The sequence below is a fragment of the Mus caroli genome, unplaced genomic scaffold (genome assembly GCF_978045245.1).
Source record: "Mus caroli unplaced genomic scaffold, Mus_caroli_1 scaffold_4, whole genome shotgun sequence".
NCBI classification, from domain to species: domain Eukaryota; kingdom Metazoa; phylum Chordata; class Mammalia; order Rodentia; family Muridae; genus Mus; species Mus caroli.
The window spans coordinates 127,614,297-127,639,806 of NW_028227259.1; the positions used below are offsets into that span (position 1 = coordinate 127,614,297).

The 25,510-nt window shown below is 44.5% G+C and overlaps 1 protein-coding gene across 1 annotated transcript in view; it reads left to right on the forward strand.

The window, feature by feature from the left end:
• Mlxip (MLX interacting protein) overlaps positions 1-25,510 on the forward strand; it is a 61,869-nt gene that overhangs the window by 19,771 nt on the left and 16,588 nt on the right. Inside the window, exons 2-3 of the mRNA XM_021163687.3 lie at positions 24,010-24,116; positions 24,795-24,880. Of these exons, the coding sequence (XP_021019346.1) occupies positions 24,010-24,116; positions 24,795-24,880 (193 nt within the window). The remainder of the gene's footprint in view (positions 1-24,009; positions 24,117-24,794; positions 24,881-25,510) is intronic.

Genomic DNA, 25,510 nt, shown 5'->3' on the forward strand with positions numbered 1-25,510 from the left:
TATTTATTTATTTATTTATTATATGTAAGTACACTGTAGCTGTCTTCAGACACTCCGGAAGAAGGAGTCAGATCTCATTACAGATGGTTGTGAGCCACCATGTGGTTTCTGGGATTTGAACTCAGGACCTTTGGAAGAGCAGTCAGCGCTCTTAACCGCTGAGCCATCTCACCAGCCCGTTGTTTGTAATTTAAGGCTTAAGTTTAGTTATCACGTACTTGAGTATGGTTCCTGGGATCCTCATGGTGGGGAAACTGGCTTCCTAGGGTTGTCCCCTGACCTCTGCGTGTGTACTGTGGCATGTGAATAAGGGCATGAGTGCGTATGACACACAAAATAAATAGATACAAATTTAAAAGCCAGCATTTGACTTTGGCACAAGGACCATTCTGTAGGGTCCTTACTGTTTTATGTGCCTTCTTGCTCTGTTTGAAGTCACAGGACTATAATCTGATAATAAATCTAAAACCGTCTAGTGAAACTCAAAGCTACCTCGCTCCTCAGAGGTCTTTACACTGAGGTCGGAGGTGCTGAAGCCACGGTCTTGACCTCTTTTTCTCAAGTTCTGGGACTCTGGGTTAATTTCAGCTTTACATTATCTTTCACCTTCATTGCCATCTTTGACTAGAGTCAGGAGGTCAAAACTTGGGACTTTGGTTGGTCACAGTTGAAACAAAGCTGTAACTTTTAAATTAGGCTGTTATAGTCTCCTGCTTCATTCCTAACCCACATATTTTATCATTGCATGTATGTGTCTGAGTTTGTCAGTAAGTGTGTATGGAGTAATGTTTGGGGTGCGTTCCATAGCAGTGGGTACATCCTCTCAGGGCTCCCTCAATGTATACCTGACTATGTGTTCACTTGTGTAGCCCACCTTGGATAAGTTCCTTAGGCATTCCAACTGTTTCCTTCTCTCTCTCTCTCTCTCTCTCTCTCTCTCTCTGATCTGATATATAACAGTGTTGGTAACTAGCTTTATATCTATAAGTGCCATTACTTCTGCTTCTGAGAAGATTAAAATAGATTTTGTTTTTATCAGAGATGTGGTGCTTTCTCTGCCGAGACATGTTCGCTGAAAGCCAGGAGCTTTTCTCAGCTTAGACACTTACTTTGGAGTCTGGCTGCATTTTCAAGCCTCTTTCCAGATCATTATTTCTCTGTATCAGTGCTATTTTATTTTTATTTATTTATTTTGTTAATGACATGGGGCCTTAACATTGTAGCTCACACTGGTCTGAAACTCACTGTGTAGCTCAGGGCTGTCTTAAATATGGCAATCCTTCTGCCTCAGCCTATTTACTGTTGAGGTTATAGGTGTGAGCTACCAACCCACCCATTGTAGTTTTTGAACATTAGGATAACATTTGAACTTTAAGTGGCGGCTCAGTGGGTAAACACCCTTGCTGTCAAGCCTGACAATTGAGTATGGTTCCTGGGATCCTCATGGTGGGGAAACTGGCTTCCCAGGGTTGTCCCCTGACCTCTGTGTGTGTACTGTGGCATGTGAATGAGGGCATGAGTGGGTATGACACACAAAATGAATAGATACAAATTTAAAAGCCCACCTTTTAAAAAAACAAACTTTAAAATAATTTTTATTTTACTATAGAAAAGTTAGAATCTATGGACATAGATTTTTAAAACTAAAAATTGGAACAATCAGGGATAACCTCTCAGCTCCCCAGTGTCTATCCTTCTCCACCTTGTTTTTACATTGTTTTTGGCATGCTGAGTGTACACTCTTTTTCTTCTTAGCAGATTGTGAATACCTCTTCAAGTCCCCAGTTGCTCATCAGCAGTGTTTTCAATAGGATCTCATTGTGGGATGTGTTATTATTTATTTAATCTCTCTGTTGATCCTTGAATATTTTTATGTAGTGCACCAGGACCTCTGGTGTTTTATTTGGTCTTGTTTTTTTGTTTTTTGTTTGCTTTTTTTTTTTTTTTGGAGAAAAGATATTATATAGCCCAGCCTGGCCTTGAACTATGTAGCCAAGGATGGCCTTGATCCTTCTGCCTCTAACTCCTTAGTTATTCGAATCACAGACATTTGCCACCTCGTTCAGCTGGGCACTGTTGTATTAATCCCTGTGGGAGTTGGCTCCATTCTCTGAAATGCCCCTCTGCATCCCCTTCCAGGTAGGATCCTTTGTCCTGAGAGCGTTTCTGGCAGTACCTACCCTATAATCATCACTACATTAGGCACTCTTACTTGTTTCCCACCCACCCTCATTTGGGCATCTGTGTGTATGGGGGGGAGTGGTGATTTCAGTTGCACAGTTGAAGAGGGCCTCTTCAGTGCCCATGTTGCTTAGTTGAATGCTTCTTGTATTTTTCATGTATGTCTCTGCAGTTGGCAGAGGGCCTGGGAACAGTTGTGCCCCTGTTGTGCTCTGCAGGCTGACACACTGGTAGCAATGTCTCTGGCCATGAGTGCTGTCCCTTGGCCTTTCATTGGTTGAGAGGCAGGGAGGAGGGCAAGGGTTGGGTGAAGAGTGTAGTTGCTTAGTGGGCACTAACTCACCTGTGCTGTTGGCTTGCTGTAGATGCTTGCTCTGGAGAGTTCAGGCTGCCCACTGTCTGATTCGGAGAAGGAAGAGCTTGACTGAACTCTGAAACATCGTTTAAACGCTCTGTCAGGTCCAGGCTTGAGATTCTGACTGGCCTCTATAGATTTGGCAGCCATCCTTATAGCTGCTTATGGAATTTCCGTGGTATTGACAGTTCTGCAAACAGCACTCCAGGCAGAATGCTGGGCAGAAGGCTTCTTGAGCAGACTTTAATTAGTTGTCTGGCTTGCCCCATATTGAGGTGGGGACCCAGGGAAAGGGTCAGAATTCATCTGTCTATGTCTTGCTGTTCTTGTTCTTGACTTCTTGGTGAGGGCTCAGCAAGTGCTCTCTAGAATGGCCCTTGTCCATTAAACAGGTTTCTGTTAACCTTCCGTTTTGAGTGTGAGTGCTCTTTTGTTGGCGATGCTAGGGGTCAAATGGCTTCATACATGCTAAGGGCACACTCTGCCCCTGAGCTCTATCCCCAGTGCCCACTGTTGAAATCCATGTTTTTTTTCCCAATGAAAAGCTCTGACAGATATCACTAGTGTATACTTTTAATCCCAGCACTCTGGAGGCAGAGGCAAGTGGATCTGTGTGAGTTCAAGGCAGCCTAGTCTACATAGCAAGCTTCAGGCCAGCCAGGAGTACACAGTGAAACCCTGTCTCAAGAAAAAGAAAAGAAAGAAAAGAGGGAGGTGGAAGAACAATCCTGATAGGAAGCGATGCAGCAGGGAAATCTGCCTTTAGAACAACAAGGAGCACACTTATAAGTCACCTGTGTATTGTCCTTGACGTCCTTGCACAGTTCCTGAGAGTAGACAGGCAGGTGAAGCTTACCTGTGCCATGCACAGCTTCCTCCAGCTACCTGTAGATTGCAGTGGAACAGGTGTGGCTCCCATGTGTGGCCACCTGCGTCTTCCTAGATAAGTCTGTTTGCTTATCTTTGTTGTGGTGCCCGTTGCTGGCTCCTTCGTGCTCTGGGTGAATGTGAAGTACAGGAGGTGACAATCACATTGGTAAAGTGAGACACAGTGAGCACAGAGCAGGGTGTGGTGTGAGAAATTCTGTAGTCTGCTTCCCCCCCCCCCCAAGTCTCCAGAGGGAATGTTCTTCTCTTTTGTGTCTTAACAAATCCCAAAGCAGAACTTTAGGGCCTTGTAGAGATGGGGAGTAGCCACCACGAGTTGAGGGCACACACCAAGGTCTTGAATGTGCCCATAATGAAGATGGCAGCACCTTGGAAACTGTAATGTTTTGGCCCTTTGCTTCCTCTTGGCTTGGATGATGAAAAATTTATCTGCGAGTCAGATTTAAATGTGTCCCAGGAGCCTGAGAAGGGCTTCTGAGAGGAGATAGTGCCTAACAGCCAGCTGTGGTGATGTGTCATCTCCAGTGGGCAGTTGGAGACCTCCTCATGTGGGTTGTCTAATGTTGGTTTATGTGCATAATTTGTTTTCCTCTTTCTTAGCATGATGTCTCAAAGTCACGGGGACTAGAGGATAGAAATCAGGAGGGGAGGGCAGGTTTTTCAACCAGCTCTTGTTGGCTGTTGCAATCTCCTGACAAAGCCACTATTGTTTTGAATCAATTGCCAGTTGGTTTGGTTTGAATTGCTCTGGTGCCCTGAAACTGGCTTTTTTTTCCCTTCTGTTTCGGCTCTTCCTGGGGCATGCGTGGAGGAAGGAGGACCTCCAGTTCCATGGGGAGAGCACCATTTCCTTGGCCATCCTAGAGCAGACTGCTCTGGCATCTTTCTAGTCTTCCTAGTCATCCCAGTACCATCTTGCACCATGGCTGGGCTATAGCCAGCCTTGCCACTTAGCAGTGTTCCTGAAGCATCAAATTTCCAGGAATCACGCAGCCTGATGGTGGCCTTGGCCTTACTTGGCACTGGCCTGCTTCATGCAGGACCACCTGCTCTGGCATGGCTCTCTGCTTGCTCTTGCCACTGCCACAGCTGACCTCCCGACCAGCTTTTTGGCCTGATGCCGGTCCCTATCTGGTGTACATGTTTCAAGCTACAGAGGTAATCAGCAGAAGCCAGGCATTCCTCTGGCTGAGCTCCTGAAAGGCAGCGTGAGCTTCAGAGCTTCTCTTGTCTGGTTTCAGAGCTAACTTCAGAGGCCATTTTCTCACCTCCACCCCCCAGTGCAGTCTCATAGCTCAGATCTAACTCCAGACATTTGGGAACTCCCAGCCCCGATGGGGGAGAGCATCAAGAACTGTGCTGGGTGGAGGTGGCCGTCGAGGATGGTATTGGTAGGTAACAGGTTAAGATGTTCTTGGTGCATTAGAATTACTCGCTCTTCAAGAGCAGTATATTACACACTGAGTTCTGAACAGCTAAGGAGAAAGTGCATTGTGGAAAAATCTGTATTTAAGACTTTTGTCTCAGACAGCCAAGTTAAAGGTGCTTCTCTTTGTTCAAAGTTCCCCAAAGGCCCAAAGGTGGGAGTGGAGTACATAGCAGCAAAGCTAAGTGGCAGAGGGGATGTAAAACAGCCTTCTCTACGGGCCTAGCGTTACTCAGAGACAGGTTTTGGAATCATCATCGTAGTTTGATGAAGGGACATAGAGAAATCTTAAAAATAGATTCCAAATGCTTACCCTAGGTATGTTGGCACATGCCTGTGGGCCCAAGCATGTGGGGAGGTTGAGGCAGGAGAGTCTACTAACTTCAAAACCTTATTTCCATCCCATAAAATAAAGAAGTTGCCAAGTGGTGGTGGTGCAGCACTTGGGAGCCAGAGGCAGGTGGATCTCCAAGTTTGAGACCTGTCTTGTCTACAGAGTGAGTTCCAGGACAGCTAGGGCAACACAGAAAAACCCTGTCTCAAAAAGCAAACAAATAAAAAACAAAGAAGTTAAGTAATACTGAGTAGGGTGCCTTGTATCTATAATCTCAGGGCTTGAGAGACACAAGCAGGAGGATCAAGAATTCAAAGTCATCTGTCCACTACATAGCAAGTTTGAGGCCAACCTGGGTTACATGAAATCCTGCCTCAAAATACTACAACAACAACAAAACAAGGTTTTTCCTAGGTCATTGCTTTGAGTTTTGTGGAATTAAAGCTGGGTTACTATTAAAATATGTTTGCAAGGGCCAGCAGGATAGCTCAGTGGGTGCTTGCTACATGTCTCAGTCAGTGTTCTATTGCTGTGAAGCAAAAACCGGAGCTGGAGAGATGGCTCAGTGGTTAAGAGCACTGACTGTTCTTTCGGAGTTCCTGAGTTCAATTCCCAAGGAACCACATGGTGGCTCACAACCATCTGTAATGGGATCTGATGCCCTCTTCTGGTGTGTCTGAAGAGAGCTACAGTGTACTCATATACATTAAAAAACCAAAAACAAATAAATACAAAAACCATGACCATAGCAACTCTTATAAAGGAAAGTATTTAATTGAGACCTTGCTAACAGTTTCAGAGGCTTAGTCCATTATCATCATGGCACAGACCATGGTGGCAGGCATGGCAGGCATGGTGCTGGAAAAGTAGTTGAGAGCTACATTCTGAACTGCAGGTGTGGGGTGGGTGGACTTTCGAAACCTCAAAGCCCACCCCTAGTGACATCCTCCTCCAACAAGGCCATGCCTCTTCCAACAAGGCCATACTTCTTAGTACTTCTCTAATAGTGCCACTCCCTGGTGACTGAGCATTCAATTATATGAGCCTGTGGGGGCCATTCTATTCAAACCATGGCATTGCACAAACCTAGTGACCTGGGGTCAAGCTCTAAAACAGTAGCTCTCGACCTGTGGGTCTCCATTGTTCTGGGTGTTGAATGATCCTTTCACAGGTCATAGATCAGAGATCTTGCACATCAGATATTTACATTATGATTCATAACATTAGTAAAATTATAGTTATGAAGTAACAATGAAACAGTTTTATGGTCAGAGGTCACCACAACATGGGTTGTAGCATTAGGAAGGATGCAAACCACTGCTTTCTATATAAAGGCAGAAGGAGAGAAATGGCCCATAGAGTTGCCTTCTGACCTCCACGTGCTGACTGTGACATTCTACCCTCTCCATGGACATCATGCTCTGCCAGATGTACAAATATGGTAATAAGTACATTAACAAAACTTAAAACTATGCTTGTAAAATGATTCATGTTCCCTTGTCAAGGAGCAGTGTGTGTGTGTGTGTGTGTGTGTATTACCAGCGAGTTTCAGATTACTCTTGTGCTTTTCTTTTTTTTCTTGAATCAAAATTATCTGTTTTTTTGGGCTGGTGAGATGGCTCAGTGGGTAAGAGCACCCGACTGCTCTTCCGAAGGTCCACAGTTCAAATCCCAGCAACCACATGGTGGCTCGCAACCATCCGTATCAGATCTGGCGCCCTCTTCTGGAGTGTCTGAAGACAGCTACAGTGTACTTACATATAATAAATAAATAAATCTTTAAAAAAAAATTATCTGTTTTTGTTTGAGACTAGGATCTTACTGTGCAACCCAGGCCAACTTCAATTTCTTTCTTTCTTTTTTGTTTTGTTTTGTTTTTTCGAGACAGGGTTTTCTCTGTGTAGCCCTGGCTGTCCCCAGGCTAGCCTCCCAAGTGCTGGGATTAAAGGCATGTGTCACTACCACCCGGCTCTTTTTTTTTTTTTTTTTTAGATTTATTTATTATATGTGAGTACACAGTAGCTGTCTTCAGACACACCAGAAGAGGGCATCAAATCTCATTACAGATCCCATTACTTTTTATTAAACTAATTATTATTACAAATTCATTATTATATGTGTGCGTGTGCTTTGTGTGTGTGTGTGCAGATACACAGGCTATGGTGCACATGTGCAGGTGAGAAGGCGACCTGTGGGGTTGTTCTTGCTTTCCACCAGGCATTTCAAGGAGCAAACGCAGGTTGTCAGACTTGTATGGGGTTTACTCTCCTGAGGTACAGAGGGTCTGTATCTTTTGAGACAGGGTCTCTTTTTGAACCTAGAGGTCACTGATTGAGGAGCTCTGCTAGCTAGCAAGCTCCAAGGATCACCTGTCGCTGCTTCCTCTGAACTGGGATTTCAGGCATGTGCCAACATGATGGCTTTTTTATGTGGATACTGGGGGTCCAAACTTAAGTCTTCATGTATGTATGGCAAGTACTTTGTAATGAAGCCTTCTCCCCACTCCCCTGTTAGAGTAATTTCTACTAATTCTCCACTCTTAAGGCATACGTGCGTCTATGTGCGGTGATCCCAGACTCTTGAGGAGGTGGAGTTTGCGCATGCTGAGCATAAACATCCACTCTGCCCTCCGTGTGCACCTCAGTTCCTGGCTTTCAGAAGCCCGTCTCTTCCAGGCTGCTGTTGGCCCCACTGCAGGGAGTTCACAGCTTGCTCTCTTTGTGTCTAGAGTCATCCATATGTTATTGATTTGCACTTGTTAAATTGAATGTAAAATAGGGAAAAGTAACTTAGTGAGTGAGGGCTTAGAAACTTCCAGTCAAGCGCACAGGCCATGACCACCTATCTTGAATTACTTTTGCTTACTTGTGCATAGACAGTAGTGAGATAATGCCTCTTTTTCTGGATTAATACACATAATTCAAAGTATTGACCTGTCATTGTTTGTGATAGAGATGATATCACACACACACACACAGAGAAAGGGCAACAACACTAAAGAAACAAAAATTCAAGTGTGTTCTCCTAAAATGAGAATTTCTAGAAGGAAATCTTTTTGTGGAGGCTTTTCCTCCACTGGCCACCATGTCTTAGTTTGAGTTTTATTGCTGTGAAGAGACACCAAGAGGCAACTCTTTTTTTTTTTTTTGGTTTTTTGAGACAGGGTTTCTCTGTGTAGCCCTTGCTGTCCTAGAACTCACTCTGTAGACCAGGCTGGCCTCGAACTCAGAAATCTGCCTGAAGAAGCAACTCTTATAAAGGAAAACATTTAATCAGGGCTGGCTTACAGTTTCAGAGGTTTAGTCCATTATCATGGCAGGTAGCATGGCAGCATCCATTCTGCCTTCATGTGGATGTCAAGACCACGGGTCAGTAATGATGGCAGGATGAATGGTTGTATCTGAATTCTACTGGCTGGTGCATGGCGTCCTAGAGAATAGCGGCAGCAGGTCCCTGTATTCCCTCTTCCATCCCACACAGCTTTCTAGCTGCACTAAGTGGTGCTGGGTGAGGTACCTCACAGAGATCTACCTGTTTGACATTGTCTTGCCACAAAAGCTAGGGTGGTGTCTGGTGCTGAGGGCGCAGTGCTGGGAAACCTTCGCTTTCAGATCCTGTCAGAGCTCTGTGAGGCTCTGTCACCCTGCTGCTTTTCTTCTCTGGTGGTGTACGAATTTCTAATAACCAAGAAAGACATCTTGTGGTCAGTCCTCCTCTACTTTGGCTGCAGTTGTGCAGGTGCTTTTTAATTGTGTCCTAGCAGTTCTGGAGGGCATGGTAAGTGTCGCCTGGGAGCGTGAACCCTTGCTCTGAGACCCTGGTGTGCTCTAGATGGAACAGCCAGTTTGTTCTAACTGTTGACATTTGTGAAATCTGGCTCTCATAAGCTTAGTGAACTTCAGAAAGGTTAGGTGTCTGCTCAGACCCTAGAGCTAGAGCTACATTGGGGACACTGGTGACCCTCCTCCTCTCTATCCTCTAGCCACAGATGACAGTGTGATTGGTTCTGAAGTGTTTTCTGATTAGAAAAGCTGCCTCTTGATCCTGCTTGGAAGATCCTCTGCTTCCCTGAGAGCCTGGCTGAGGTTCTCCTGATAGGTGAGGTGGATTTTCAGGACATGAAGGCAGGCTCGGTGACTAGATCAGGTCCTTGCCAGATCTGGGATCATGATTTCAGAGTTGTCAGATAAGCTCTTCTGTAGGCTGAGGAAGTGCTGCTGGCCTGTAAGCCACACAGAGCTGCAGAAACTGCAATACAAATTCCATTTACAGTAAGACATAATGAGGACTCCATGCCTGTATTCTCAGCATCCGAGAGACAGAGGCAGAGGCAGGAGGATCACTGCAAATTTGACGCCAGCCTGGTGTCTACACAGTAGCCACATATATATAGTGAGACCCTGTCTCAAAGCAAACAGGTAGGGAGGCAGCTTTGTTGGCTAAGTGTTTTTTTTTTTTTTTTGGGCAAGCCTGAGAATGTGAGTTCGGACCCACATCACTCACATAAAAATCTGGGTGCAGCTGTGGTCCCAGCACTGGGAAGGGGACAGGAGGATCCCTGGAATTCTATGGCCAACCAGGATAGCTAAATTGGTGAATTCAAGGGTTCAGTTCAAGTAAACTTTTCTTTTTATGAAATAGCTATTTATAATAACTAATAGCTTATGTAATAGCTAATTGTATTACCTATTATAGTTAATAATATCCAAAGGCTTAAGTTATAATTGAGATATGATAAATTGGACCTCAACTTACTTCTATTTCCTATTGCTGTTTGGAATTTGTTGAAAAAGAAGCAGTTTAGGATAGCAGCCGGTTCTCAGACATCCGCATATGGAACAGAAATCATCTCTAGCGTGCTGTAGAGGACTGATGTGGGGGATGGGGGAGGTAAATGATGGTGGAGACACTTGAATGTAGCCCAGAATGGGCGTGGACTCCTCATCCTCTTTTCTCTACCTCCCACGAGCTGGGATCACAGATTTGTGCCACTATGTCTGGCTAGGAAAGACAGGTTTTATTGGAATTTTGAATTGTTCGAGGAAGGCAGTATAAGGTTGTATGGTTGTTTGTTCTGCTGAATTGCTCTCCTCAGAGATAGTCAAAAGGCTATGGTTAGGGTGTTATATACCCATTTAATACATTTTTGTTCAATATTAGCTGGTGTGACCCTACCCAGCCACCCCTACTTGTTTGTGAGGGGTGGTGCTGCTGCTGCTGCTGCTTCTTCTTCTTTCTCCTCCTCCTTCTCACCCTCTTCCTCCCTCCCTCCTCCCTCCTCCTCCTCCCCCCCCTCCCCCTCCTCCTACAAAGCATTCTTACTGCTTAGCTTGGGCTGTCCTGGAACTTTCTAAGTAAACCAGACTGGCTTTGAACTTGTGTCTCTGCTTTCTGAGTACTGAGATCACAGGGTGTGCCACTGTGTGCTTGGCTCATTTGTGTTCCATATATCCAACATCTCTCTGGAGTTTAGATTCTTAAGGTTGGAAAGCAAATTGAATTCTTTCTTGTCTAAAAAGAGAAAAGCCATTAGGAGCCTATTTATAGGACTTGGCTACCTGGGGAGTGTTACTTTATCCTTGAGTCTGCTCAGTCAGTTTCAGATTTCCCTTACTGCTAAGTAGGTTATGGAGCTGGCAGACCGAACCTCGGAAATGACTAATGATAGCAAGGACATGTTAGTCTCATAGGAGCAGAAATATTTTGTATTAGTTAGAGTCTCCTAGAAGAACAGAACTTATTTTTTAAATGGCTTAGAGCCTGTGGTTCAGCTAGTCCAACAATAGCTGTCTACCAATGGAAAGTCCAAGAATTCAGTAAGTGGTTCAGTCTATAAGGCTGGATGTCTCAGCTAGTCTTCAGTGTATGCCAGAATTCTGAAGAAGTAGACTGTAATGCCAGTGAAGTGGACTTGTGCTGGGCGTGGTGGCACACACCTTTAATCCCAGCACTTGGGAGGCAGAGGCAGGCGGATTTCTGAGTTCGAGGCCAGCCTGGTCTACAGAGTGAGTTCCAGGACAGCCAGGGATACACAGAGAAACCCTATCTCAGAAAACAAACAAACAAACAAACAAACAAACAAAGAAGTGGATTTGCCAGTGAGAGCAAAAAGACAAAGAGAACTAGTTTCCTTACATGTCATTTTTATTGGCAGCCAACAGGAGGTGTGGCCAAGATAAAGGTGTCTCAAAAGATCCAGATTAAAAGTGGATTTATTTAAGGGGGAAAAGGAAAAGCACTTGGGCTGGAGAGATGGCTCAGCAATTAAGAGTGCTGACTGCTCTTCCAGAGATCCTGAGTTCAATTCCCAAGCAACCACATGGTGGCTCACAACCATCTGTAATGGGATCTGATGCCCTCTTCTGGTGTCTGAAGACAGCTATAGTGTTCTCATATACATAAAATAATAAATTTTGTGTTTGTTTTTGTTTGTTTGTTTGTTTCCAAGACAGGGTTTCTCTGTGTAGCCCTGGCTGTCCTGGAACTCACTCTGTAAACCAGGCTGGCCTTGAACTCAGAAATCCTCCTGCCTCTGCCTCCCAAGTGCTGGGATTAAAAGTGTGTGCCGCTGCCGCCACCACCACCCGGCATAAGTAAATCTTTAAACAAAACGAAAAAAGAGAAGAAAAGCCCTCATAGGTATACCCAACCACTTGGATTTTAGTTAATTCCAGATGTAGTCAAATTGACAACCAAGAATAGCCATCACAGTTTCCAAGCATGACCTCTGTTATTTGTTGTAGCTACTTTCTCTCCGCAGTGGTGTGCTTTATTCCTGGACTCACTGCCTTTATGAGCCTAAAATCTAACTTTTACCCCAGTGGAGAATTCATTACAGTACTGAATACATAGAACCTGCAGTTCAGCCTTGCCATTCCCAAGAGGATGGCGGTTGCCTTATCATCTATGTGGGACAGTATTGAACACAATAAAATGGGGATAGGACTGCATTTTGACCAACAGATGATTTGACTTTTGCTGATTTCACTCACTAACATTTTGTTTTTATATTTTAAAGTATTATGAAAGTAATTGTGATTGGAAATGTGAAGGGCATACTAAAACACTTTAAAAAACAAACATACGTATCTGTGTCATGGAAATATAAACAAAGCCGTCTGATAGACAAAGGGGGCTAACAAGAATGGAGCGGGTGAGGAAGGGGAGGATGGGGTTGTGGGAGGAGCATGCTTGAGGTAAATGTATGTGGACAGAACACCCTTATGACACTCAGAATTGTAGACAGGAAGTACAACCCAGTTAAAGCCAAAGAGCTGCAAACCTCCCTCTCCCCTCCTCCTCCCTTCCCCACATACACGCTAGCAGGCTGTGTGCCGCTAAACCATGACCTTGGTTTCTCTCTCCCTCTTCATTCATTTTGGATACTCGAACTGACTTTGAACTCCTACAGTCCTGTCTCAGCCTTCCCACAGAGCCTGGCAAGGATTTTCCCTCCCTCCCTTCTCTCTCTCTCTACCTCTTTCTTCTTCCAGAGAAAGATCAAGAGTTTAAGGTCATCTTCCATTGCATAGTGAGTTTGAGGCCAGCCTGACTACAGGAGACACTCTCTCAAAACAAAACAAAACAAAACAAAACAGACCCCCCCACTTCAAAAGGAAGTACTAAAAAGTAGGAAGAGTTTTAAAGTATGACAGAAAAATCAGAAAAATAAAAAATTTTGAATTTTTTGTTTTTTAAACTGCATCTCCGGCATATTTCTAGGAATTATTAAATGTTAAGAGCTAAGTCCTACACAGGTATAAATACTGGAATATTCATCATAACATTGCTGACAATAGCAAAGTTTGTTCATATAAGCCTCAGTCTATAGGGAAGTTGTTAAATAGACTGGCAAACTTGTAGATAGGACTATAAAAGATTGTTTATTGACATAGTAAGATATGACATATAAGTGAAAATTGGGCTACAAAACAAACATATACTGAGCATTATGGTCCTCACCAGGGTTGCCACGTTTGAGGCCGGCTTGTGTTGCTTAAGGTGTTCCCCACCAGCCAGGGCTACACAGGGACACTGCCTCAAAAAGCAGGGCTGGAGAGATGGCTCAGCGGTTAAGAGCACTGACTGCTCTTCCAGAGGTCCTGAGTTCAAATATCAGCAACCACATGGTGGCTCACAACCATCTGTAATAGGATTTGATGCCCTCTTCTGGTATGTCTAAAAATAGCTACAGTGTACTAATAAATATAATAAATAAAATCTTTTAAAAAAAAAAGCAAAACAAAATAAGCCCAAGCTACCATACCACATACACTCAATAACAACAAAATAAAGCATTCTTTCATGTTTAAATGTGTTTATTCATATATCTTTATCTGATTATATGTTACCCTGTAAATATGAATTATGAATCAACTGCAAAATTAGAGGGAACAGTTCATAAGGCCGACTTTAATGCCTAATCTGCATTGTGGATTTTGCAAAACTATCCTAATGTTTGGTTCTGTGGATGGACCCAGAAAATGCACTGAGAACTGTTACACTGAGTGTTACAGTTTGTTACTGAGGGAAAGATTCGGATTACTATCAGACAGTTGGGAAACTGTAGTAGGAATTCCAGGCGAGTCATAATCAGTAGTAATGACCCTGTCCAAAGTATAGCAAAACCCTGCAGCATCCGAGAACACTTTTCCCTGGGGCTGCTTCACTACTACCGCTGACCCTTCACCTCCAGTTACGTGCTTCCCAGGAGTTTGGAATTGATAGCCCTTGCTCCAAAGCCTCTATGGAAATGATTTAGTTTGTCCTGTGGCTAAAGCCTCAGGCAAACATAGCACTCACATAAACCAGAATATTCACTGCCCAGAAACCCAACTTTCCTCTCCTCTCCTCTCTCCTCTCCTCTCTCCTCTCCTCTCCTCTCCTCTCTCCTCTCCTCTCCTCTCTCCTCTCCTCTCCTCTCCTCTCCTCTCCTCTCCTCTCCTCTCCTCTCCTCTCCTCTCCTCTCCTCTCCTCTCCTCTCCTCCCCTCCCCTCCCCTCCCCTCCCCTCCCCTCCCCTCCCCTCCCCTCCCCTCCTCTCCTCTCTTCTCCTCTCTCCTTTCCTTTTCTCTCTCTCTCTCTCGTTCTTTCTTCTTTCTTTCTTTCTTTCTTTCTTTCTTTCTTTCTTTCTTTCTTTCTTTCTTTCTTTCTTTCTTTCGACAGGATCTTGCTGTAGCTTAGGCTATTTGAGACCTCACTGTGTAACCCAGGCTGTCTTTGAACTTAGATGATCCTTCTGCCTCAGTCTCACCTACGTGAGACTCTTTCACTATGCCTGACTTCTCTAAAATTTGAACAATGTTATTTCTTTTTATTTTATTTTATTTTTTCAGACCTGAGGACTGAACCCAGGGCCTTGCACTTGCTAGGCAAGTGTTCTACCACTGAGCTAAATCCCTAACCCCAACAATGTTATTTCTAGATGGTAAAATTACCCAGTTTCACTTGTATTCCTTTTAATATTTGCTGTTGTTTGATATTTCATTCGATGTGAGTGTAGAATATTCTTTAAAAATTAACAACATTGAAAAGATTTCAAAAGATAAGTAGGGCAGTGGTGATGTACACCTTTATTGTAGCACTTGGGAGGCAGAGGCAGGCAGTCTGAGTTCAAGGCCAGCCTTGTCTACAGAGTGAATTGCAGGATGGTGAGAGCTACACAGAGAAACCATGTCTCAAAAAACCAAAAATAAATAAATAAATAGTAAAAAAGAGATAAAAGTGAAAACTAATCTCTGGGCCAGCAAGATGACTCAGTAGATAAAGGTGCTTGTTGTAGAAGCCTAGTGACCTCAGATTGATGCCTGGAACCCAGGAAACTGTGGAAGAAGAGAACTGAGTTTCCAGGGTTCTTGACCTCCAGAAGAATACCAGGCAAGTCTATACCCACCCAGCCACCCACATACACCATGCCAGCAGTGATAAGATCTTATTGAGAGAGACAGAGACAGACAGAGAGAGACAGAACTTGAGAGAGCGCGAGGCGGGCTAGCCAGTGGTAGCACAAGCTTTAATCCCATCACTCAGGACACAAAGGCAGACGGGTCTCTGAATTCAAGGCCAGCCTGGTCTCCAGAGCTAGATCCAGGACAGCCAGAACTACACAGGAAACTTTCTTGAGAAAAATAAATAATAAATAAACAAACAAACAGAGGGCTATAAGATGGCACATCTAACGAACAAGCAGCTCCGTTTGCAAATGGAACAGGTGGGCAGGGAGGGAAGCAGGGAAGGAAAGAGAGGAGCAGCGGGTCTCATTACACAGTGTGCAGTCTTCTAAAGACAGCCAGAGGCCTGGCAGTGGTGGCGCACGCCTTTAATCCCAGCACTTGAGAGGCAGAGGTGCAGAGGTGCAGAGGTGCAGAGGGGCAGAGGGGCAGAGGGGCAGAGGGGCAGAGGCAGAGGCAGGCGGATTTCTGAGTTCAAGACCAGCCTGGTCAACAGAGTGAGTTCCAGGACAGCCAGGACTACACAGAGAAACCCTATCTCAAAAAAAAAAAAAAAAAAAAAAAAAAAGAAAAGAAAAGAAAAGATAAATAAAGACAACCAGAAGCCCGTGCTGGTAGTTCAGTGGGATAGATTTTCCTATTGCAGGAGAACTTGGGTTAAATTACCAGCTCAGAATAAAAGAGGAAGGAAAACAAAGCTAGGAGTAATGTGTGTAGAAACTTCACAAATGGTAATTATTACTGTAATTTTACAACTAGAAAAAAGACTAACATCTCAGTGGATGGTGGAAAACCATGTAGGGCTAGTAGGATGGCACGCACACACACGCACGCACACACACCTCAAACTCATGGTGCTCTTCCTGTTTGAACCACTTTAGTACTTGGCCTACAGGAACTCATGTTACACCCAGTCTTACAGAGATTGTATTAATTATGAAGTTCTTTAACAAATGATGCAAATTAAATGAGTCTATCACTGCCCCCACCCCCATCTCACCTCCAAAATCTGGTTCTGTACCTATTCTGGAGTAATTAGGAGCACTCACTCAGGGTTCTAGGTTCAAGTTTATTCTCCTGGCACATAGGCCTCTCGACCACCCCTAAACTAGTATATGAACCTAGAGTCTGAGCATGCTGAAATCATGCTCTGCCACTAAGCAGCACCTCCAGCAGGAACATTTGACTGTGGCTTTAAGTGATAATGAACTGCGAGTCCAGTTAGGTCCAGAATGTAATGCTTTAAATACCAGAAACAGGAACAGCCCTTATTCTGTGCCAAACACAGATCCTTCTTGTGGTCCACCAGTGCTCCCACACAGTGAATAGCTTTGCCATTTTGTTGTTGTGGTTGTTGTTTGATTTTTTTCAAGACAGGGTTTTTCTGTAGTCCTGGGTATCCTGGAGCTCACTGAGATCTGTTTGCCTCTGCCTTCCAAGTACGGGAGACACCACCGCTAGCAGAGCATTGCCATTTTGTAAGGCAGGCAGCTCATGTGACTTGTTTAGAGGTGGACCACTGTGCTTTCTAGGCACATACTGTACCCCTGGCCTCATTACCTGCTCCTCAAGCCACTCTGCTTTCTGCATTTGCTTAGAAGTGGTATGGGTCTGGGACAGTCCCTTCATGTGGATGACAAGAGCACGGGTCAGTAAAGATGACAGAATGAAGGGGTGTAAGTGAGGCCATACCACTAGCAAGGCAAATTGTGTCCAGCTTTTACTCAGGTTGCCATACCTTTTGTGTTTGTGAAACTGTTAATTTCCTGCACTTTTTGCCTAAGGACAAATGTAAATCTGCACAAATGTACCAGCACAGGTGACTTACTTGTCTTCACCCATGGCTCCCACACAGCTGGTGTTCTCTCTAAAACAGGGCCCTTTGGCCCATGTTCCTGAGCTCGGCTGCCTCAATCCTCAAAGCCAACTTCTCCACAGCATGTTCACTTCAGTTTTAAAAGCAAAGATGCCAAGTGGCCCCCAAGGAAGATGAGTTTCAGACACAGGAGTAGGTTCTGAAAGTGTCCCTGGCTTCTATAGGAGGTCGTCTGCTGGAGGGGTGCCAGGGTGACTTTTGCATTGTACTTGCGGTAGCTAGTCCCCATGTCCTGGCTCCTCAATACGTCTTTGTCCCTCTTCAGCCTGTTAGTTTTGGCTCTGATAGCCTTTGGATCAAGGCCAGATCCCAAGACAAGCCAACAGAAATGACTCTTTGAAGCAAAAGAGTTGGAGCTCTGGAGGAGAGACAAGATGGGACATTATTATCCCTCTGTTCACTCTTTAAAGGCAGCATTTAATAACCACTATCTGCCTGGCTGGGTTTGTGCACAGAATTCACTCAGTCACAAGTTTTTGTCTCTGTGTGTGGCTACTTGCCTTCTGTGATTAACTAGAAGGCCTTATAAGGCTGTGCCTGAACTTTTTCCCCTTATTTTAAAAAAATAACGCATTCCTATGTTTAATTAGTTGATTTTTATCCCTCGCCCTTTTGTATGTATGTGGAGACCTAGAGAGATGGCTCAGTGGTTAAGAGCTCTTCCAGCAGACTTGAGTGCAGTTCTCAACATCCACTCCAGGCAGCTCCAAGGAATCTGACTGCTGCAGGCTGTGTGTGTGTGTGTGTGTGTGTGTGTGTGTGTGTGTGTGTGTGTAGACATACAGAGATACATAAGGCACTGTGTGTGTGTGTACACAGACATACAGATATAATCTGACTGCTGCAGACACTGTGTATGTGTGTACATGTGCTTGCGCAGACACACAAATATACACATAGGTAATTCTTAGAAACCAAAACAAATGGAGCCAGGGTTTAGTTCAATGGAATTGCACCAGATTAAAGTCCTGGGGTCAATCCCCAGTATAGTTTAAAACCAGGAAGCCATGTTTTATAATTCATTGCTTGTTATTATTTTTATTCATTTAGCAATGCCTTGTATAAAATTTTGCCTGTTTATCAGCATTTTATATCAGCACAAGTATATTTTTGATTATCTCAGAATGTTCAACTGTGTAGATATACTCATATTTTAAAAAAATCTCTTTTATTGAATATGTACTTCATTTCTAACCTCTTCTTACAACTTAATATCCCCTTTTGGCTTTGTGCCCATGTTTGAATGGATTTGTGGAATTAATTCCTGCAGAATAGATCTCGCTTAAAGAAACATGTAAAGTATGATTAGAAAGTTGTCAGCTTGCACTTCATGAACACTCGGTTGTTTTTGCCTGTTGTTGTCCTCAGTGCCAATTCAATGATGAGATCTTTCTTCTCTGTCTCGAGCTGGCTTGTAAATGTGGGTAGTTGTTAGCTGCTGTCTCGTTGTACCTGAGAGAACATCTTAAGGGAGAAAGGTATTCTGGTATAGGTTTTTCAGAGGTGTGGAGGGACATGGTGGAGCAAAGTTTACCTCATCGTGGTCAGGAAGCAGTACACAGACAAGACGAAGTTGGGGACAAGGTCTTTCTGGGGTGTTTGTCCAGTCTACTTCCTTTCGTCTAGGCCAGAGGTTCTCAGATGGTTGTGAGCCACCATGTGTGTGCTGGGAACCAAGCTCAGGTCTTCTGAAAGGGCAGCAAGTGCTTCTAGCCTCTGAGCATCTCTCCAGCCAGACACTTCCTCTTAACTTTCATAATCACTCAATAATGCCAGCAGAGTGTAACTATCTATCAATGGATTAATCTAGTGATTGAGACAGGGTCCTCAAGATCTAGTCAATTAAATGAAAAAACAACAATAAATAAATAAACAACAAACAAATAGCAGAGGTCAGAGCTGGAGCTTTGGAGACATGGTGGCCATGTCTTGGCATCATGAGATAATGGACTAAATCTCTGAACTGTAAGGCAGCCTCATTTAAATGTTTTTGTTTATAGAGTTCCTTTGGTCCTGGTGTCTCTTCACAGCAGTAGCAACCGTAACTAAGACAGGACCAGATTGCTAGATAGATAGCTGTAACAGTTTGAGGATGGCAAGGAAGGCTATAGAACTTTATAGTAATGATTGTTGCACAGGGTTGTGAATGGTAGTAGTAGCACTGAACATATTTTAAAATGGTTAAAATTATAAATTTTGTAATGTGTTTTAGCACACATATAAAAGGAAAAGAAGTTAAGGTTAATTTTTTTTAAACTCATTTTTCACCCACACCCACACCTATATGCTGCTCTGGAGACTTGTAGCTGTTACTTTTGTTCTGACCTTTTCTACACAGTCTCTTTCTGTAAACTTTGAGGACCCCATCTTTATCTCTTATAGTTAGAAATTATATCATTAAGAACACAACAAGGATTTCTCATCTGTTTGGGATACTCTATCTGCGTGCTTTGGCTTCTTTGGCATGGGAAACTCTTATGATTTGGTGATTCTCAGCCACGTGTTCCCGTCGGCTGGTTACTCTAATATCCGCACCCCGGGACTTGTCAGGAAGTAGAGCTTCTCCTTAGGTAACTGGTAGAATAGGCAAATAACTCATTCCTGGGGTGCAGTCAGGTATCAAATTCTGCAGACTTTCCCTCTGGAACCACCCAACTTCTCCAGATCAGGATGTGTGTTGGCAAAGCCTGCCTGTTGATATTTGGGAAAACAGGAAGAGATAGGAACTGGAAATCTCATATCAAGTATTCAGACTTGTACTGAATCCCCCAGAATTAAAAAACAAAACAAAACAATAACTAGTAAACAAACAAACAAACAAAACTAACAGATGATGATCAAAATATTATCTTTATTGCTGGTCACAGTTGGATAGAATTGTGAGTGAGTCGCTGGCTGCAGTTATTTGTTTTTCCATGTCCACTCTCAAGTAGACAAGCAGGGTGAGCGTGAGCAGCTTGCTCCCCAACGGAGAGGAAAGGAGAGTGGAGCAGGACCTGGCCGTCCGTGCCTGCTTCCCTTAGCGCTGGGGGGGGCTTTACCAGTGGATGTTCAGGAACATCATCAGGACAAGTGAAGAGGTGATGCGGTTGAATTGATCAGTGAGTGGACCCAGAGCTGTAATCAGCAGCCTGTACTCTCTCTATTGGCTTCCTTTTGGAGAGAATGAGTAAGAGTCGGTGTCTAATTTACCCCAGCGAGCAGAATCCGTGATCCAGTCCTGCCCTCCTGTGTTCTTGATAGCCCAGTGCTTTCCTTCTGAGGCTTGCACTTTAATTTTCATTCCAAAGCAGTCTCTTGCCAGACCGCTGAAGAATTCATGGTTTGCTAACTCCATCCAACAAAATTTTAAGAGGGGCCTTTGTTGTCCTGTGAACTTCCTGTTTTGTGTCAGGAACCCTCCTTCTAGGAAGGGGGGTAAGGGGCAGAGTGTATGAAGACGCCTTCATGGAAACATTAAGCAATTGTTTTAATAACTGGGTTTAGAAGCACTGGGCCAGCAGTCCTAAAATGAGTAAGAGCTAGACCATGGCTGTCTCGTGGGGTGGAGGCTGGGATAAGTACCTGGCAAATGTCCCTTGTAGTCATGGCCATGACACAGGAAGCACACGGTTCAGAAGTATGGGGTAGAAGAAACTTCCAGGTACAGGGCCAGTGATCTCACAAGCTCTCTAGTATTTCTGGCTATAATTTAAAGAAGGCTTATAGTTGGACTGTCTGAAAGATGTGTAGATCAGGGTGGGAAGCAGAAACCTGATCAGAGGCTTTTGGGTGCCCTGCTTTTGGTGTTTTCTCATGGAGTGACTGCCTCTACTGCTGCCTTATGGAGTCTTTTAAAGTAGCTTTTCCTAGTTTTGTGGGAAACTCGACTTGTGGTGTAAGAAGGGCTCCTATACACATAGCCCCTCTTCCCTTTGTGAGGTGCCAGAGAGCACATTAGGAAAGAAACAGACAGAAATTATAACACATCCACCACTGAGCTGCACTCCCCAGCCTTCATCACTTTGTAACTTTTGCCATCGTGTAACTATGAGCGATGGTGTAGGACTTGTCAGTCATCCATTCTGTGTACCAGACAGGGTTTTGGACTAGTTTCTTTATGTGTGTATAGCACCACTTGCTGGCTGTAGAGATGTTGCAGAAATATGAGATGGTAGAGGCTTAGAAATGCTAAAATTTGACTTTGTTTGCCACAAGTATTGTGAATAAGAGAAACATCTCAGCAAGCGGCTGGGGAGAACCAAGGAATGCTTGCACGGTTTATATATAGGTCAGTATCCTTTTCTGTACCTGCTACTCTCATCATGATTCCTACCTGCCAGAGCTGTGTGTGTAGTCTGATGGGGAAGAGGTTGACAGCACACTGCCCCCTTTTCATAGGTGCACAGCGGAGGTATGATTGGCCTAGGTTAGCCTACTGGTTAACTCTCACAGATCTTGAGAGGGCACTAACATCTGTTTCTTCCTGGAGCCATGGGTCCAACACAGCTCTTTGTAGGTCTTTTGAAGTCATCTCTGAGATAGTACTCAGTCAGACTCTGGTACTAACGAGCACATGGCACAACCATGGACTCCTGGGGGTCACAAGAAAGGAGTATCAGTTATAGAAAACGTGTTTTTAGTTTAGACCTGCTCCTTAATTTCATTTGAATACTAGAACTGCACACTGGCCAGACCTGAAATTGCTAGAGGACCTTGCTCCCGATGGGAAGACAGACTGACTTTGTTGAAGACAGGCTCTGTCTGCAGCCTTCTCTGGACTAGCCCACTGGCTCTTACAGCTCTGATGAGCTCCACTTCTGTTACCTCGTCATAGTCACCAGCCAAGCAGGAGCAGTGCCTCCTCGCTTCTCCTTGGCCTCAGCTTAGGTTTTAGCCCCTGCATTGGTGTTCTCTCACACAACTCCTGGATGGCATGGGCCCGTTCTCACTTCTATCCTTCCTCAGCTCTTAGATCTTTCTTCACAGAGTAGGTGCTGAATGCTCCTGGGCGAGTAAATAGAAAGAAAGCCCATGGCCCTGCCACTGTGACCGCATCCTCAAGTGTCTGCTCCATCTCCCTCTTCCATGTGTGTGCATGTGTGGGTGGGTGTACATACACATAAACAGACATACCTTCAACTAACCCTTATTTAAACCACTATGGAGGAGATGGCATTGTTGTGATTATACTCTATAGACAGAAGCACCAGAACACCCCTTGCCAACATAGTTGCACAGCTGGGGCCGAGGGAGTACAGGCTCCATTCCCTTAGCTAGGGCCTTATGGTCACAGACGGAGCTGATCAGTTACATGGGCAGGTTAGGCATGCCTCTGGAGTGGCAGCTGAAAGAGGAGGTGGAAAACTCTTCAGGTTTCTGACCTTTGACCAGAGACTATTGCTATCGTTGTGTTCTCAGATGCTAAGAGGATGTGCTGGGACACTTTAGGGACGGGTCACTGTGCTCTTTCTTTTTTTAAAAAAATGCTTATTTTTATTTTGTGTGTATGAGTGGTTTGCCTGCATGTTTGTAAATGCATTGCATGTCTGGTGTCTGTGGAAACCAGAAGAAGACATCCAATGTTATGAAACTGGACTTACAGGCTATTGTAAGCCACCATCTGGGTCCTGTAAACTGGACACCAGTCCTCTGTGAGAGCAGCAGCAATCACTCTTTAATGGCTGAACTATCTTTGAATTGCTGGGGCCATCTCATTCTGTTTCACAATCCACAGCCTGGGCACTGATAGTGTGGGTGGAAAGATGAAGAGTTCTGCCAGGTATTTAATGGGAAACTCTCCTTACATCCCAAGCTTTCGGGTTCACTTTATGTCTTGCCTCTTTGACTGCTTCTGCTTCCTTGACTGGTACATCTCTGCCACTTGTGTGACCTTTCTGAGTAGGTTTAGATAAGGGGCAAAGCTGTGACCTGCCATCAAGTAGATGTTTTTCAGCACCATATGAACTAAAGATAGAGTCTTACTGTCTCAACCCATCAGGCCTAGGAGAGAGAGGTCAGCACTGGCCCAGAGCAGATGGTGTAAGACCAAGTAGAAAGAGTAATGATCATGTGTGTTAGACACCGAGCAGAAGGGGCTCCAGCACCTCAAAGCTCCCATTAGTGCTATCTTTAATGTAAGAGTATGCCTCAAAATTCTCCAAGAATTGGATCCGGGAAAGATGACTCAGTAGTTAAGAACACTTGATGCTCTTCCAGAGGTCCTAACTTCAGTTCCCAGTACACACATCAGGTGACTTATAACCACCTGTAACTCCAGTTCCAGAAGGCCTAAAGCCCTCCTCTGGCTTCCATGGTACCCACGCATCTGTCTGTCTCTCTGTCTCTGTTTCTGTCTTTCTTCGCTCGCTCTCTCTCTCTCTCTCACACACACACACACACTTATAAATAAATCCAAAGAAGTTCTTGTACAGTAAGTTGAGAGCACTCACTAACTAGGCTAGTAACAGGCAACATGAGCTCCCTGGTGGCACAGCCATCTTGGCAGTTGAGTTTCCCAGGTGCTATGCCAGCAGCTACCTCAGCAGCTAAGAGGGATCACTTCCTCAGATGGCTTGAGATAGGCTAGAGGTGACTGAGAATAACACAAGTGGCTAAGACCTGTTGCGGGGTAAAGTGTCTAGTTTCCACTGTTAATCTGTATTAGTCTAGGCTGCCTTGAATTCAGTCCTCTGCCTCTACCTCCTGAGTGTAGGGATTAAAGATGTGTGCCGCCATGCCTGGCAACATAGCTTCTCAGTTGAATTATAAGAAATTTTAAGAGTATGCAGGTTCCCAAAGAATACAGGAAATACATGTGTGATCACCCTCTTAGCATGTCCTCTAAGCCCAAATATTGTCACACCCCACTCTCCCCAAATGCTCTAAAGAAATCCCAGAATGACTGTTCTGTCAAGCCTGGCCTATAAATGGTTCAATTCAGGGCTCTCCAGTCTGGAATGATTTGGTTTGCATTTTATTTTCTGAAGAGCGACTGACTCTTTCTCTGTCTTGTTTTCCAGTGGGAAATTAGTGTCTCCAAAGTGGAAAAATTTCAAGGGCCTGAAGCTCCAGTGGCGGGACAAGATCCGGCTCAACAACGCCATCTGGAGAGCATGGTATATGCAGTGTAAGTGTGTTGCCTGCCAGGCAGATGGTGTGTTATGCTCCAAGGGACCTCAGTTCTGTGGCATCAGAGCGCTACATCTTGGAGGCCTAAGCATCTTGGGTCCATAGCCTGCTCTTTTCAGTTGAATCTTTCATGCGTAGTCTATGTGATGAGAAATCAAGCTAGAACACATCCCAGGAAGCAGGGCAGTTACCAGCCATCAGGCAGTCACCTAACAGAGCAAAGTCTTGAAGGGCAGACGTGAGACCCTCACTGACCACAAATGCATGCTGGGTACTTGGCCCTCAGGAGTAATGGGTTCTTTTTAGGAGAGATGGGAGAATGTAGCCAAGAGGTGACATTTGAAGAGCCAAAGAACAGTTTCTATTTCCAGCAGTTTAAGAAGACAGATACTGCTGTACAGCTCTTGTCCTTGGCTAGGTTGAGGATAGGAGGATGCAGGCTTCAGGAGTAGGGTGGGCTCTTCCCGCTCATTGGCTGCCTTTGTGTTGATGAGCAACTTTATTTCTTACTCAGATATTACTGCCATTTGTTGCCTTGGGTCTGCATGCTTTTATTTCTCAGAACTCTACATTTCTTCAGTGGTAGAAGGAAATAACATTCCAGGGTGTAGCAGTTTGGGTAGAGGTCCATTAGGGATCTTGGTACAGTTATGATGTCTCTCTTTTCTCAACCCAGATTTGGAGAAGCGCAAGAATCCTGTGTGCCACTTTGTTACCCCACTAGATGGCTCTGTTGATGTAGATGAACACCGTCGGCCAGAGGTATTTAACCAGCAAGTAATTGAATAGATGGTAGGTAGGAAGGAGGATGCTGGGAAAGGAAAATTGCCTTTATTTCTGAAGATAAACCCACCAAAGGACCAAGCTCTTTGGCAGAAACTGTAGAGAACAGGGAAGCCTGTGCTGTCCTATTAGTTAACATGACCTGGAGGAGGAGGGGTAGCCTTTCAACAGATTCCAGCCTGCAGAGATTCTATCCTTAGGCAAACTGACCTTACAGGGCCTCTTTCTCTTCGTTCACTTAAAATTGGTATTTCTTCTGAGAGTTACTCAGGAAGGACTGGCTGTGGAGCAGTTAGTAAGCTGTAACTCAGAACAAGAGCTCTAGGTCCCATCCCCAGGACCACAGGCAAAGAGCCACTCTAGAAGAAGTTAGGGAGAACGCAAGCTTCTCCACATCAGCTGCAGATACAGCTTACTTGGTAGAGTGCTTTCCTAGTGTGCTCCAAGCCCTGGCTTCCATTTCTATCACCACACAAACTGAGCATGGTGTCAAAAGCCTGTAGTCCCAGCATTTGGGATAGAGAGTCAGGAAAATCAGAAGTGTAAGGCCATTCTTGATACATAGAGAGTTTGAGGCCAGCCTGAACTTCATGAGACTCTATCTTAAAA